Source organism: Anopheles bellator, chromosome 2, assembly GCF_943735745.2.
Source record: "Anopheles bellator chromosome 2, idAnoBellAS_SP24_06.2, whole genome shotgun sequence".
Lineage (NCBI taxonomy): Eukaryota > Metazoa > Arthropoda > Insecta > Diptera > Culicidae > Anopheles > Anopheles bellator.
The window spans coordinates 80,417,260-80,434,173 of NC_071286.1; the positions used below are offsets into that span (position 1 = coordinate 80,417,260).

Here is a 16,914-nt window from a genome sequence, read left to right on the forward strand (position 1 = left end):
CTTTGCTCGAAGCTTTTTAATAACATCCAATATGTTAAATTTTCGTATGCTCGTGCTAACGAGTAGAGTGTAAAGAACGACTTACACCGATGGGAACATACAATAGCTTCGCATCTTCCCTTCTGCTAAGGACATACCATTCCCAACGCCATTTCTGCTGCAAAGAAATAGTGAAAAAGGCCGAGAAATCATAACTACCAAAGTTTAGCGAAGTTTAAAGAGTTAGCTTCACATGGCAAGATGGAGCCCAGGTACGACGGGCAGCATTTAGCGCACGATGTGCCCAAAACCGCCAATGTCAGCCAAAACTTTGCTTGCTTGCAAACCAAAAGCCGACTCCACAAGACCCGGCGTACTTGCGAATGTCGCCGTAGCTTTGCGACTCGCCAAACAAACAGTTCTTGCGATGGAGACGTTTCCGGGGCGCTCTCGGGATCCGGTGGTGAAAAGTAAACTTTGCACAGAAAACTTCGCCCAAAGATGAGGCGCCCGTCCGGGTTACACGTCCTCTTGTCTAACATATGCCGCGATCAAAAGCGGGCCACGAAACTTATCCCCATAAAGTTCTGTGAGGTGAACCGAGGTAATGTTAGCGAAACTGCATACTTATGTTATGACGCCACAAACTCACACGAAACGCAGTGCCAGACGCAGGACAGCATTTGCAAGGTCCTCATGGCACAGTGGCACAGTGTTGCTGCGGTGCACAACAAACATCCGCGCGCCGCGCGAATGCGGTTCAAATTGTGGATAGTGCAACTTGCAACGGACCGGAACCCGTAACAGTGAACAGTGAAGCTGCACTTAATTAACTTAGCATCACTGTGCGCACGTTGGCCCGTCCGATGTGTGGTCCAACAGACTGTGGCCACGCAGAGCCAACCGCAGAGAAGCAAGAGAGACAATTAGCGAATCTTTGTAATGGACACTCCTTGCTCTGTAATGGCTAATTTACTGGATTGCTTCATCGCCTTTCCGTGGTCCCTCGACCGGCCAGCGGCCGGCGGGCCCTGTCGTGCTTTAGGGAGGGCTAAATAAATTTACACTCATTTTCATTAGCACCGCAATTAAGGAAATCCTTGCCGGCCACCGAATTAAACCCGAGCCAATTAGCTTATGAAATATTGAACGACGCCCTCAAAGGCCATCTGTTTGGCTCTCGGGGGAATCGCTTACGAAATTCGCGATTGAAATTCATACCTCAACCCCACTTGGTGAATAATAATCCCCGGAGATCCGGTCCTGTACCAGACTGCATCCGAGTGGTCCCGCCCGCATTCGCCTCCGGAACTACCGGTTCTTTGCTGAGAATTATTGTGAAATAATGTGAAACTAAACATCGCATCCGACGTGCAACGCGTTCGCGTCGGCGTATCGCAATGTGTTCCCTGCGGCCCGAACTCGTTCATAACTTCCGCTGGCTAAGCCTTTGCAGAACACAAAAAACCGGATGCCACATGCAACCGTAAAATCGTTTACACGCCCAACTAATGACCCATTAACCGGCGCACCGGAAGCTGCCGTTAATTGCAACTTGCGCTGGCCTCGAGCACCGGGTGCCAAGTGAAAAAAGGTACTTGTTTTATGTTTGGAACCCCGTTTTATTTCATGCACAAACCGGTGCTGCGAAATCGTCATCACCCGGATGTCCCGGTGTCGACCGGTGGCTGCGCTGAATCTGGCGGTTTGACATGTTCCTGGTACGACTCATTACGTTCCCGTGTCTGTCGTTGGTCACGTTTTAATGAACCAATTCGTTCTCGGGTCCCAGCCGCCATCGTGAAGATTTTTTTTTTTGAAAATGAAAATGCATTGCTTTCTGCTCTTTTGGGTCCACCTTTAAATCAACAATACTTTTGTTCCATTATTCATTGGGAAAGTGTTTTCGATTCGATTGGCCACCCATTTCCGGAATCGGCATTAACAACGAAAGCCCCATTGCGGTTCGCTTTCGTTTCATTGTTTCACGCGAAAGCTTTTATGATTGCAAATGGGTGTTTTATGCTCGGAAAAGGCTTTTTTTTCATTTCGACCAATTTAATTGGCAACATTTTCTCTTGATTCTGCTATTGGAATAATCAATAGCTTCAATTTGTTCGCTGCGCTTCCGAGATCAATCGATTTTAACTTCAACTAGCGCAAACTGATCCGAAGACAAGCCATTCAATTTACAGCTTCAAGTTCAAAATGCCGTTCGTTTAAAGCCCTCCAAAAAAATAGAACCGGAAGCTATCTTCAAAATAATTGTATCGAGCGCTGATTGGCAGCAGAATGGGAAGCGGGAAAAATTCGGCCTTCTGCCGCGTTCCGTGCGCCGAATGATTAACAGTAACATCATCCCATGTCCGTAGCTGTCCGTACCACAATCCAATTGATTTTCGCTCCCCCGGCAAAGAGCCTGTCACTGGCCTGCCGGAAACGGAAGCCGTAAAACCTTATCATTGCTCGAATCATAAAACAAACAATGGCCATAAACCCGGAAACAGACCCTCGGGCTCGGGTCAGTACGGATGTACGGCGCACGGGGCTCACCCCAATCACCGATTTCATCCATCAAACTGTAAACAGCGAGGCTCGAGAGGCTGGCAACGGGCGGCAGTGTTACATGGCGCATTTATGTTCATTTTACAATTTTCTTTTTCCAAAATTGAATCGGCCCGGCACGCGATCCCGGGGGCCCGATTATTTTGCCCGACCGGCCAGACAAGGAAATGAAAATGGTTGTAGTGACGGTTGATGGAATGTGCGGTGCTCATAAAATATGGAACCGTGCCCACCCGGCCAGACGCTCGGATTGTTTAAAGTGCAATTGAAGTGAAAATTCTGTTCCGAGTAAGAACCAAAAGCAAAGTGGTACTGTTGAGCGGGGCAGCAATTCCAACCCCGTTCGACCATTTGGCTTCGCTGATTGATGGTATCGGATGGGTTCTTAAGGTTCGAATCTGAAATTAAATCCCTTCGTCCATTCGCTCGACGGCCGGCTGGTCAGTTTTTCATCAATTTGATTATTTCACTAGAAAAACCAATAACAAAAAACTCCTTAACCCGTCTCTCGCTTACATTAGAATGTGGACAGAACATTTTCCCTTGTTCTCCTTTTCTTCCCCGCTCACCCCAGGCCCCGAAGTCCGGTGGCCACGAGTTTAACGAACTTGGGAAAATCGAATAAAAAGCAACCCGCCACTTTCCCTCAACCGAAACCACAAAGGTAAAGCTGTCATAATCGAGTTGAAAACAAGTAAAAAGTTATCCTGGACTGGAGTGGGCACCGTTTTGGGCCCAGGCTAAGCCAGGGTGGCCCAGGGTGGAGCTCCCTGGAGCTCGCCGTTCCGCCTGGAGTTGACCTAGTCCCCGTCCCGTCTACGGCACCGTACGGGGTAAAACACCAGCGCGCGGCAAACAAATGGCGCTGCACCACAAAAACGGGGCGGCAGAGAAAACTTCTACTGCGCCATAGACACCCACACAAACCCACACATACACCTTAGCTGGAAGCTTCCATAAATTGCACTTTTGCACGCCACAGTTGTTCCGGGTGTCCGGATGTTGCGATCGTTTCACCGCCGCCATTGGTACCCCAACGGGCTGAAAGAGGGAGAATCCATTGCTCCCATTTCGGCCGGGCCTCAACTTTGAAAACTGGGCTTCCAATCACCCGCCAGCTCCTTCCCGCAAACTGACTCTTGTCCGGACACACCCGCAGCTCTCTCACTCGATCTCGCTCTTCGCGGCATTAGAACGCTTCACTTTGCAACTTCTTTTTAACCATTTCACCGCATCGCTTATCCGGTGACCCCGAATGTTTAGAGAGAAAGTGTTCCAAAACGGCTACTCCACTGGGGCCAATGGGCAGGCAGTGGAATAAAACTGAAAACTGCATTATGCTTTAAAGAAGTACGGCGCACCACCACCACAAGGACGACAGACTGGTTCGAAAAGCCATCCAAAACGTGGTCGGAACACGTTGGCGAGATGCACCGGAACGCTTCGCCCGGCGACGGTCTTCACTCGCCTGGCGCTTTGCTTATCTTGTTCCGCTTTCTATTCCGTCGACGGCTCCGCAGCAGGAAGTAGAGTTTGGTGTCACTCATTTTCAAGTCACTCATTCTGATTTTCCGTTGCGTTTCGCTTTCCATATTTCGTTGCCATCATCCTAACTTCCGCTTTCAGTTCCGCTACCATCCTCGCAATCTTTTTCGCTTCCGTTTTCATTTAGAGCAAGCTCTTTAACACGCTATGTCCATCAGTCTCCCGTGTATGTCCTTAGTGTTTTCCCTCTCGTAGCTAGTTCATCAACAACAAAAAAGAATCGAACCGGAACGCGGTAACCCCGTAACCGTACCGAGCACGTACTGACTGGTTTCTTTTTGCTGTTGTCTCCCATTTTTCTGTTTTGTGCCATGTGCACACTCCCACAGGCGGTTGGCGGACGAGGATGACGAACTGTCCGAGGTGCAACCGGACGCGGTACCGCCGGAGGTGCGCGAGTGGCTGGCGTCCACCTTCACCCGCCAGCTGGCGACGACGCGGAAGAAGTCGGACGAGAAGCCCAAGTTCCGCTCGGTGGCGCACGCCATCCGGGCCGGCATCTTCGTCGATCGGATCTATCGGCGGGTCTCCAGCACCGCCCTGATGCAATTTCCGCCCGAAGTCGTCCGCGTGCTTAAGGTGAGTAACGGAGCATCATTTACCCTCTGCTGGCCCCACGATATCCATTTCGAAGTTCGGTTCGCGGGACCATCAATTCGACCACACTGGAAGAATGCTATTCGCTGTGAAGGGTTCGCTTTCAAGGAAGGATGCACCGGGTCCAAGGTCCTGTAAAGTAGCGCTGTTTCGTGGGGCGTATCCTATTGCGATTCAGTGTCCGAACACGACACTTTGTCATCGTGGGGGCTCCTTGGTCGTACTCGGTACACAAAGTATTGGGTTGCCGGCGGGGTCTCGCAGGTCCGCCGTTGGTTCGCGTCCGATCGATAGAACCCAATCAGTTAGAGCGCCGGTCGTAAATAGAAACTTAATCGAAAGAATAACAAATCGTCGCATGACCATCGAGAGTTTCATTCTTATCAGTTTCACACTTTATTACAATATCACTTTTATTTCAGATACTCTTTTTTACCGTGCTCCTCGCCACGATCGGGACGCAGCAGGGCTTGGTCGTGCAAGCGAGGGGCCTCGGCGCGCCACAGTGTTTGCTCTGCGCAATCGTAGTTTTTCATAAACGTTTTTGGAACTTTTTTGAGTAATTTTTAGAGAACGTTGCCATAGCCATAAAGGTACAAATAATGTAGCCAAATGTTGGATGTGCTCTCCCAAAAGTCGGCCCCCAAAACGGTTGGCCAGATGTTGGTTTTCGACCGTAATGTTTGTCTGATGAGCATATTTCGTATCGCTTCATGCGTGTGGTCGCCTCGTTCGACGCCGAGCACTGAACAAACAGCTGGTCCTGGCCATCGCCAACGCCGCCGCAAGCAAGCGTAACATGGTATATATTATCTTCCTTCAAATGCTGAATCTGTCCGCCCGTTTTCGTTTTACAATATTCGCTCGGTGCTCCTTGCCGCCACTGCCAACATGAACCATATAGTCTGACTCTGACGCTACACTTTATACAGGATGGTTCCAAAATCGGTTTACACACCTCGGTTGGTGGGTTAGAATGGATAAACTAACATACGTCCGTACAGAATCAATAATATCTCGCGCCCGCTTCCGTCGGTCAGTTTCATTCGCCTATCTACAGAGTTTCGTACCGGTACCGCCATTAATTACCCTACGCTCCTTAATCCCTCGTCAGTTGTACAAATACACCGCGCCAGAAGCAAACACATAGAGTAAACGATAAAAATACAATCCGGTACCTGTCCGTGCCCCCGGTGAACCCGAATAGTGGGGCCGTGCTCGTGGAGATGCGCTCGATTTACAATCGTTTGACGACATTGCCGACCCGTGCCGGACCGCTCCTTTCGCTCTGTTTCTCTCTACGAATACTTTCGTTTCTAATGTACAGTACTCCTATTTCTCTTACTATCGTCTTCCCACATACCTTCGCTAATAGAAACTGGAAGTCTTGTTGCCCGCGAATGTCCGCTTGTTCAGGGGGTGTTGTTGTTCTATAAAATGAGTTGTGCTTCGATTGTTTGTTTTTATTTGGCCCTTTTCCGTAGTCACCTCGAGCTACTCTTTGTACACTAATTCGATCCGATCCCTTTTTTCTCAGAAACACATCCGTAAAAGATTCGTGTGCCCACCACCACCACCACCACCACCTTTGGCCGGGAAGCGAACGGTGACCCCGGCGGCGGCGTCCTATCCGAAGGAAGCGCAGCTTCGCCGATTCCGCCACCGACTGGGCTGACGCGGGGTGACGGGCAAAGGATCGGCTCGCAATCGGTGGTCGGCCGGCTGGTTGTTGGCAGTGGAAGATCATTCATTCACGCCCATCATTTGCGCTCCTTCAGGCGCAACTTGAGTCCCTGCCGCCTGACCACGAGTCACAGATTCGAGGCGGTTCGCTTCGACGAGGCAGTGTTGTGTTCTGTTGGGCGGGAAAGAGACGAAACAAACAGAGAAAAACAGAGCAATCCCAACCCGGACAGCGACTTTTGGGCAGCCGGCGGGTTTCGTTTTGCTTTCCGCTAATTCAATAGCAACGAGAGAGTGAGCGCAAATCGGCACGGCCTTTCTATTTCGGTTAGAGCGTTAGAGTTCAACATCCAATCCATGGCACCGTCGGGGGGAGGGCGATCGCGGTCCACGATCACGGACTAACCCACTAACCTTTCGAGTCGAGTAGCCGCTGCCGTTTCGCTTCCGAGGCGCTACTGTACAGACTGTTGAAGCCTGGCGACGAGCTGCGATCGCCGAACCCGGTGCTGTTCTCCTGCTCCTCCAGAAACCGGTCCATGTGATCGGTCAGCCCCGGGTGTAGGTTGTACTTTTTCTTCTCCAGCCGCGCCTTGCTGGCGAACACGTCGTGCCGTTCCGTTTTCTTCCACAGGTAGTAGAACTGCACCAGCTCGCCGACCGATCGCGTGCGGACCTACGGAAGCGTCGGAGAGGGTTGCACGTTAGCCGGCCACTGTGTGGGCTCCCGTCCCGTGTCCCGATCTCACCTTCGTCTGTTGGATCATGTGAAAGTCCTTCCCGTGTACGCGCAGGCCGTTTTCAAAGTTTCGACACTCCTCCTCGGACCAGATGCTCATCTGCTGTTCCGGCGCCGGCACGGCATTGTTACTGATGCGCCGCCGGCGCAACGCTTCGTCCACGTTGTGGCCACACTGCTGCAGCAGGTACAGCGACTGCTCGTCGTCCCGCAGATGGCTCCCAAGCGGTATCGAGTACACACTGTTGGTCTGCGGATCGGAGCTGCCCTTCTGTGCGCCAGCGCCACCAGTGCCACCTCCCCCCGGGGCACTGGTGATCTTCACCAGGTAGTCCTCGATCTCCTGCTCGTTCAGCATGGTCGGGTTCCAGAGCAGTTTGTCCTCGTTCTCGTACGGCAGCGCGTCATCGTACCGGCACAGCCCCTCCGGTATGACCGCCTGGAAGTCGCTCCCCACCATAATCGTCTTCTTCACCTCCTCGTCCGGTATGTAGTCACCGTCCTCCTCGTCTTCGCTCTGCGCCTGAGAATCGTCTGTGGAACACAACGGACAGTCGTTAAGAGTCATTCTCGCCCTACCGATCGTTCCGACGCTCACTGAACACTCACTGATCGGTTCGAACAGACGCCGCAGCTCCGACGGTTCCTCACCGTCGTCCTCTTCGTCCTCCTCGTCGTCCTCGTAATACTGTGCCCCGGTCGGGGTTTCCGATTGTGCCGCCCGGCGGCCCCCGTCCCCCTCGCGACCCTCACTGTAGCCATCCTCTCGGCCGCTGGCCGCTCGCTCATCCTCATTATCGCCCGGCTCTTCATCGTCGTCGTCCTCTTCGTCCTCGTCCTCGTCGGGACGCGGCGGACTGCTGGCCACAGTGGACTGTTTCTCCCGGTCCTCAGCCGGAGCTTCCTCACCGGGAGCGGACCCCACGGGTTGCTGCGGAACGGGTTCCTCCGCCGGTTCTACCTTCTCTTCGGCCGATGCACCGTGTGTCCCGGATCTTTGTTCTTCCTCCACCGTCCGGCTACTGTTGCTGACCGTGTCCGGGTCTTCTGTTGAGGCCTTCGGAGGTTCGGGGTCCGTGGCGGATGGCGTGTCGTCCCTCTGTCGCTCGTCTGCTGCTGTCACTGCTGCTGGTGGTGGTGGTTGATCTTGCTCGTCTTTGGTTGTCGGTGTCCGGCACCTCTCGTCCGCTTCTTTGCTCGCTGCTGCTGATGCTGCCGGCTGCTGCTCCTCCTCGGCAGGCATATTTGTGATTCCTTGTGCGAGGAGGGAAAGAATAGGTTCCAATTTACACGCCTTTTGCATAGTGTTCGGCCCTTGCCCGATATCTGATTTGTACCCTCTCTCCACTCCCCAGACCCTCGACGACTGGTCGTTCGACGTGTTTGCGCTGGCCGAGGCCGGCAACTGTCAGCCGGTCAAGTACCTGGGCTACGACCTGCTGAACCGCTACGGAATGATCCACAAGTTTAAGGTGCCACCGTCGACGCTCGAAACGTTCCTGACGCGCATCGAGGAGGGCTACTGCCGGTTCCGGAACCCGTACCACAACAACCTGCACGCAGCGGACGTCGCACAAACCGTACACCACGTGCTCTGCCAGACCGGCCTGATGCACTGGCTGACGGACCTGGAGATATTCGCCACGCTGCTGGCGGCCCTCATCCACGATTACGAGCACACGGGGACGACGAACAACTTCCACGTCATGTCCGGCTCGGACACGGCCATGCTGTACAACGACCGGGCCGTGCTGGAGAACCACCACATCAGTGCGGCGTTCCGCGTGCTCAAGGAGGACGAGTGCAACGTGCTGCAGAACCTGTCGCGGGACGAGTACCGCGAGCTGCGCACCCTCATCATCGACATGGTCCTGGCGACCGACATGTCCTTCCACTTCCAGCAGCTGAAGAACATGCGCAACCTGCTGACGCTGGCCGAACCGCAGGTGGACAAGTCGAAGGCCCTGTCCCTGGTGCTGCACTGTTGTGATATCTCGCACCCGGCCAAGCGCTGGGACATCCATCACAAGTGGACGATGCTGCTGCTGGAGGAGTTCTTCCGCCAGGGCGACCTCGAGCGCGAGCTCGGCCTCCCGTTCAGCCCGCTGTGCGACCGCAACAACACGCTGGTGGCCGAGTCGCAGATCGGTTTCATCGAATTTATCGTCGAACCGAGCATGACCGTGTGCGCCGACATGCTCGAGATCGTGCTCGCCCCGATCGCACCGATCACGTGCAACAGCAACGCCCCGGTGGCGGCCACTGGAGGCGGCAGCACCACCGCCACCACCACGACTAGCGGCAACAATAATAATACCAACAGCAACAACAACAATAATGTTAATAATAATACCAACGTCAACAATAATAGTAGCATTAAAAGTACTACCAATACTCTTAGCGTACCGAGCAACAATACGAACAACAATGAAGCAATAAGTAGTGCGGATGGTGGCGAGGCCCCGGCCAAGCCAGCGGGTGGCGAAGGAGGTTCCGAAGGAGGCCAGAGCGGTGCCGGTACATCGGCGACGGCCAAGAACGGGGCGGTGGATCCGAACGAGAAGCCAAACCGCTTCAAAATACGCAAACCCTGGGTGGCCTGTCTGGCGGAGAACAAGAAAATCTGGAAGGAGCAAGCCGTGCGAGGTAGGTGGCCAGCACAGGTCGTCCGTTACTGCCTCTTTTCCTAATCCTGTACTTTCATGTCCCCACAGATGCCGAGGCGAGGGCAGCGGCAGCGGCCGCCGAAGCAGCAGCCGCAGCAGCAGCAGCAGCAGCCGAGGCCACAAACGAATCTACCGAAGAAGGGACGGAAGGGACAGATGGGACGGCTGCGGAAGCAAACTAAGATTAGCGACCCACCATCACCGAGAGCTTTTGGGAACAGCGAGAGTGGAGCGAGGTCATGCGGAGGGCTGCAACGTGATTTGAGTCGGAGTCGCTCGGAGAACGGCGATCGAAGTAGCGACAAAGAATATAAAAAGGAACAACCAAGATGATAGTAAAATAAATTAAACTTTAGCGCAACCCATTAGAGCCCCCGTAGAAAGAAAAATAGGAACTAATCATTGCTGATGACAAAGAGAGCAAACAGAAAGAAGCAAGTAGTGAATACTAAGCAGGAGCGCAGAAATGGAGTAAAGGGAAGAGAGGGGGAAAAACGAGTAGAGTGTAAATGTAACTTAGAGAATCAACTTTACCAAACACAAGTAAATAGTGAGTACGACCCTGACAACACAAAGAGCGCAACAACTGACAACACAAACGCCGGCAGCAACGCAAACACGCAATGGAAGATTGCGAAAAAAAATCGGGAACACAATTGGATGGGCAATGGAAGTCAAAAGTGGCACCGTACGACAACATTTAACAGAAAAGCGAAAGAGAGAGGCAAACCGCGACAGGTGAAAGGCATAGGAAGAGCGGACAAATATTTACACAGCAAATGTCTCTATTTCTACAACTGTTTACACTGAAAGAGTGAAGAAGCAGCGCGCGCAACCGCTCACTAACCGGCAACCGGCGTGTTTCCTTTACGTTTATTGTCCCTTAAGTCTCAAACTTGGCCGAAGAACGTGTCTTGGAAAGTTAGTGGACTCGTGAGAAAAGGCAAATTTTGCCTGACGGCAGGACGGCAATCAGAGGCGGACACACGGAGAATTAGCTGAAGCGAGCTGAACCGGCGAAGCTTTGGTTAATGCGTAGCCCCCATTTTGAACCATTTGTTCCGCCAAATGAAAACAACGCTCTGATTACAGACAATCAATGCTTGTTGCCGTTTGAAGTTTGTGTCACTTCGATCGCTTTAATGTGTTACCCGCAAACCTGAACAAGGACATTGGCGAGTCGGTAGTAGTGATAGTAGTAGAAGCCATGCACACCCGTGTTTTGTCGCTCCAATAATGCTTTGGCCACACGCATCACACAGATCGGTAGCAACGAGAGCACGAGTTGAACGCATTTTAGAAACGCGTATTTCGTATAACGAAACCAATCCTTCAACAGTAGACAGCATAGCATCACTCACTGTGTTAAGGGGGGACACATCCATCCACTAGGGAGAGCTGACCCGCGCCACCGTATAGATAGCAGCTACTTTTTACTCCGTCTACAGCAAGGAACAGAGAAAAACAAAGCCCATACCCCGTGGACGATGCAGCGAGTGTTTTATTTTTATACGAAACCTTTTGAATCGGAACGCGTGTCCCGACGACCCACTCAAACATTAGGGAACGCACCGTGGGCGAATTTTCTTCTCCGGCATCCTCCTCTTCCTAACTCGCTCGCGGGACACGGAACCCTTTTATATCCAGAACCTGAACCAGCAAAGCGCGAAGCGGCATAGCAGCACATTTTCTAACTAACGCGGCATTGGTCCGCGAGAAGCAGGAAGCGTACGTTCCTTCCTCGAACTTGAACGGCCTTTGACGAAACACAAACTGTTACACAACTAATCTTAGCAAATTGGCACTATTAACCCAAACAAACAAATAGTCTTCAAATAATTGACCGATTACGTAGCGAATTGAACGGACAACTAGAAGAGAAACACTAAACTCTAATCGTAACACTAGACTCGTTAGCCAGCCAAGCCGAGCCGACGTGGCGTTACTATGGCCTGTACCCCCGTACCTCGTAGATTGAGCAATGAGCACGGAAGAATGCACAAGTTGTTGATCCTCTATCGCAGAACCAGAGTTTATCCTATTCGCGGGGCCCGGATCGGCGAGAAGCGCTCTGCTGGTTCAACGGTCCTCTACTCTCCGCTCCTCTACTCTACCGTTTTTGGACAAATTGTTGATGCTAGTAAATACTGTTTATAAAAGTTTCGATATCTTCAGAGTCACTCTTCGTTTACCAACTCTATCTCGCGTTCGTTCCTATAGTTCCTTGATCTTTGAGATAACAACTAAGAAACAAAATTACCCAAATCCTACACCACACAACTGTGAATTGCACAAATGAAGATTTATGAAATAAATTAATATAAAAGCGCAAACTTTTGCACCATTGAGAGAAAGCGAGACACGTCAAAGCCAGTGAATAAAGAGAATACAAACAAAATCCTATATCTATATCGAGCATGTCCCATTCGCGGATTAAAACACTCTCGGCGAAGACCAGTCAAACGAGCGTAGGCTAGTCGGCCCTTGCAGCCTCTGCAGGTTATTGTTTTTGGCCAGACCCAAACCCGTTGGGTTCTGGAGGGGTTTAGAGAGTTCTAAGCACTTTCATTTTGCTCATCACAATTTCAGTGATTTTTGTAGCATTTTTCGACTGGTTCGAACTGTCTCTTATCAATACGCGGTAACGAACACGCTAAATTTACGAAACACTCGCAAGGTTGCCACGGATCCGCACCAGACCCTAGACCTTTCACTATCAACGACGGGAATAGGGGATGAGCATAATTCAGATTGCGCACGGAGCATACCTTCAACGGCTTCTTGTCTGGGCCGGCACAACGATTCTTATCGGTCGGTCGGCGCCGCAAGTTTTTTCGATCGACCGGACACAGGTTTAAATACGGTTCCGGTGCACCAACGTGACCACCAGTCCCGAACCGTCCGCCGGTCGATCAGTAAGCACCGTTAGCACACCGTGTTGTCAGCACCATCGTCATGAAGTGGCTGTTCCTGTTGAGCTTCCTGCTGTGCGCGATGTTGGCCGCGGCCGGCAAGTACAGCTGTCCCGCCTGTCCGGCCAACTATCTGCCGGTTTGCGGAACCGACGGCAAAACCTACTCGAACGAGTGTGCGCTCGAGTGCACGGTTGGGCCAGCGGTGAAAGTGGCCCGCTCTGGGGCGTGCTAGCCGCACACCAACCGGACACAGCCAGGACACGGTGGTTGGCGGCGAGAACGTGCCGCTAGGACCGTGGGCACCACGCATACCGATAGGCGGTTAGGTTTAGTGACAGTTTTATCCTTCGGAATAAAATGATGTGTGTATAATAAATGTTGGTTGCTTTTGGATTTTAGAAAAATTACGTTGCCTTAAGTTGTTAACTAGTCTCGTAAGCTGTAATTAGTGCTACGCGAAGCGCGGACTCAAAGGGTCATCCGCCCGAAGGTCGTCTGATTAACCGAAGCCCGAAGCATTGCGGGAGAAGAAACATCAGATAACGGAGGCGCTCTGGCCGTGTCCTCCCCGTAGTGTGAATGTTTAAACTAAGTACCATCTCATACCGATATGCCCCAGGCTGGCTCTGTGCGCGACTCTATTGAAATGTAAATTGCAAACCTAATCTAAGCCTATAATACGCTATCCTTTAAGTTTTCACTGTTGTTCCGTTCCATTATTACCACCGGACGACAGGGCGGGGACAGGGGACACTCTGGGCACCATGTTTTGAAAGGGGAGCCGTGGCGCAGGATAAGCCCTCGCGATGTATCCTTCGGAGAAGTTCGGCCACTATGACGACAAAACATGAGAGTGGAAAAGATAGGGCCGTTTCTTATCAGCCCCGGACACACACCGGACACAAACTAAACACACACATACTTTCAAACATGTCTGATTGAGGGACCAGTCGTTTAAGTTTCGCCATTGCTCATACTGCACTTCGAAAAAAAACCAATAGAGAAGCACTGAAGAACCAACAAACGAATGGTACATTTTTCCTACCGTGCGCATTGTGGTTCGTTCCATCATCACCTTCCACTGTAGCTTTTAGCAGGGCCTCTGGACGAAGGGGCGCCTTTTTGAGACCCCTCGAATACTCATCAACGATGTATGAGAAAGATTTGAAAATTAGGAGCTCAACAAACGAGTGGCGCCTTTGCAGGAATTATGTTTCAAACTTCCGGGTTGGCGAAGATCGAGATCTTCGCCGAAACCTCTTGGACATTCACCGCCCCGGTGAGTCGTGAGTGAAATTGGCAACTTTGAGCGCCTGTGAGCAATGGTGACGTAGCTTAGCAGTAAGGTACCGTCGTTATCAGCTGAAATTGGGATCATAGCTTTATTAACTATAGGATTAGTGAGGGAGCAGACAGGAAAAGAAGGCACCAGAAGCGGAGTGGGCATCATGGCACAGAAATAGGTCGCCGCGGATCGACTAGCGAATGGATCGCCCGAGTGTTGGCCACTAGTAGCAAGGAGCAAACCATGTACTGTAAATAGGATCGATACTCCATCTACCAAACCACTCCTGTCGCTTGCGAACTCTTTATAAGTATATTAACACTAATTAAACAGTATAACAATCTGAACACTTTCTTGCACAAAACAATGGAGCAGCTAACACCGCCCTCCTATCGCTGGCGGTGTTTTTTCGTGGGTCTACCTTTGCTATCCTCGTAGCAGCAGACAGCAGCAGACAAGAATATATGTATCCTTCTCAACGTATGTTGGTGTGTCCAAGCAAATGATAGGCAAACGAAAATGTGTGTAAATACAAAAAGCATTAGACAACGACCGGGAAGCGGTCCGTTTAGTAGCAAAAGTCCTGCGTTTTTGCCAGAGCAAACACCTCTTCTATGTGTCGTGTGCTAGTGAAGCACTGAATGAGCCCCGACGTGCAGGAGCAGTACTTAGCGAAAGAAAAACCATGTCACCCGCTGGTAGGGAATTCTATGTTAGAGAGAAGATCGGCCCAACAGGCGATCCATACAAATACAGAGAAAACAAAAAAACACCTAATCATTATTGCGTCGGAACGAGTAGATGTGTTAAGCAGCGGAGAATAGAGTGAAGTGCACCAAAGGTGACGCAAAATCAGTAACCCCAATGCATCTACCAATTACTACTGATGTGAATAGACAAAAAATGAACTAATAAAGCACCAATCTGGCGGTCAACCTGTTTGATCGCAGAACGTGAGAGCTTCGATGGAATGAAACGGCCCGCTGTTGTGTAACGAAAGGTGGCGAACGATCGAGAAAGCCAGTTTTGGCCGCAAAGGCATAGGTCGGCCGGGGAATTGTGTGACAGTAGACTGGATTATCCTCTGAAGGCGCTGGCTTAGCGACGGCTTGAGACAGGAAGATTTGTGCACACGGAAACCAACCCCATCGTGGGTCCCGTGTTCGTCTTTTGGTAAGCCGACTGCTAAACTAGTAGCAAATAAACTCTCTAGGTTTAAGGATCCGACGCAGCACAGACAGTGCGATCGGTCACGCTCATGTCACGGGTGTTCCCCGAAGGCACCGACATTGAACAGTAGTGACATTAATTGCAAAATAGTTTTCATGCGCATCACCACGCACCACGTTATCCAAGCGGCGAGATTTGAGCAGCACCGAAAGAAAAAAGGAATACAAACAAGAATTAAATAACACTAAAACTGTCCTCTAGCACAAAACCTAAAAAGGCATCTAAAGGGAATTGGGAAACGAGCTGCACATTACTCTAAAGAATCCGTAAACCACAACCATTTTCAACACTCTTCTTCTATCGCTAACGAGAGAGAAAGAGAGAGAGGGAGAGAGAGCTACACACGATCACAAGATCACGATCTAGACTATCACAAAGTCTGTACATATTTTGATTACTTTATAAATAACGAAATAAAACATCTATAAAATCCCTCGTCCTTGTTGAATTATCAAATGATGACACGGGCACACCCGATGAATAGGAGCGGGAATGTCCTCGGATTCCAACTTGATTTAACCTGGCAAAGTGGCACCTTTGAAGCATAAGTTATTAACTTGCAATACTGATTGTTTAAAAATATTGAATAACGTTTTTTCAAGTTTCAACGTTTTCTGAAAATCAAGGGTAAACCATTAACAAAAGGCCCGAGATTTTTTACCGCCCTTATCGCTACCTCCATCGCATGCGACGGAGCTCTTGATCCGATGCCTGATCGAATGATCTACTCGCTTATCTTGTGATCTTCGTTTCGGTGGCTAGGCTTTAGGTTTCTTTTCCACATTTACAAGGCTCACGACACTGTGTCTCTCAACTCATTACTTGATCCCACGACGAAAGCGAGACCTGCTCATCAAGAACCAGTCCCACAAACAACCCTAAACCTCAAATACAGTCACTAAAAGCCGAAAATTCCTTCAACCAGACCAATAGAAACTCCCTGATGTTGAAATGTTTACATTTTTACCTTAAAAGGGCAAATATGGACGTGCCGCAATTCCAACCCTACCGCGTACAGTCTTTGGCCGTATGGCCGCACCCAGGAGCGACGCGACTTCACACGCCCAAGACAAAGAAGCCACTTACCGCCTGCAAGAAAACAAAGGTATGTAAGCGCTGGAGTCTGGTTTCGCGGGCCACATGTTCCTACTTACGGTTTTGTGCGTTTCTCACTCACCGGGTCGAGGCGGCGGTTCCGTTTTCCGTTTCCCGATGCGCCTGTTCCGGGCGATTCCAGATCCGACCAGGAGTTCACCTTCTCGGTCGATACGAAACACACTCCGCGGAGTCCAAACAAAAATCACGTACGCCAGCCGCTTCACTCGAGCGGCGGCAGTGGCGCTGGGGCGACGATGCAATCCGTGCGCGGGACTTTGGCAAAATGCACTCAAATCACCCGGGGGCTCGTAAGGCGGGTCACTAGAGTGCACCACTCGTGGGGGGCTTTACCGAAAACAGGGGAACCGTGCCAGCTGTGGCGGGACACGTTCAGTGGGGACTCGTAATTTGATCGCACTTTTCCGCACCACCGTTGTTTACTTACTTTTCACCGTGACTTTCATTCTAATAACTTCCACATCCGATCGCGGACCTAAGGGTGACCGAAGCACAATCACAATGCGCTCACTGGCACAGATCGAACAAACGGCGAAAGGCACCAAATTCCAGAGGAAATCCGTCCGTTTTCGATCGGTTTTCTGTTTTGATGCG

At 51.0% G+C, this 16,914-nt stretch overlaps 2 protein-coding genes across 2 annotated transcripts in view; both read left to right on the forward strand.

Moving 5' to 3' along the window:
- LOC131209384 (dual specificity calcium/calmodulin-dependent 3',5'-cyclic nucleotide phosphodiesterase 1-like) overlaps positions 1 to 12,049 on the forward strand; it is a 96,116-nt gene extending 84,067 nt beyond the window's left edge. Inside the window, exons 6-8 of the mRNA XM_058202441.1 lie at positions 4,419 to 4,668; positions 8,464 to 9,754; positions 9,823 to 12,049. Of these exons, the coding sequence (XP_058058424.1) occupies positions 4,419 to 4,668; positions 8,464 to 9,754; positions 9,823 to 9,956 (1,675 nt within the window). The 3' untranslated portion in view covers positions 9,957 to 12,049. The remainder of the gene's footprint in view (positions 1 to 4,418; positions 4,669 to 8,463; positions 9,755 to 9,822) is intronic.
- Positions 12,050 to 12,602: 553 nt separating this feature from the next.
- Positions 12,603 to 13,097, forward strand: LOC131210160 (trypsin inhibitor ClTI-1-like). Its single transcript, XM_058203366.1, has one exon. It carries the CDS (start codon positions 12,730 to 12,732, stop codon positions 12,919 to 12,921), a length of 192 nt encoding a protein of 63 aa, XP_058059349.1. The 5' UTR covers positions 12,603 to 12,729; the 3' UTR covers positions 12,922 to 13,097.
- Positions 13,098 to 16,914: the final 3,817 nt, after the last annotated feature.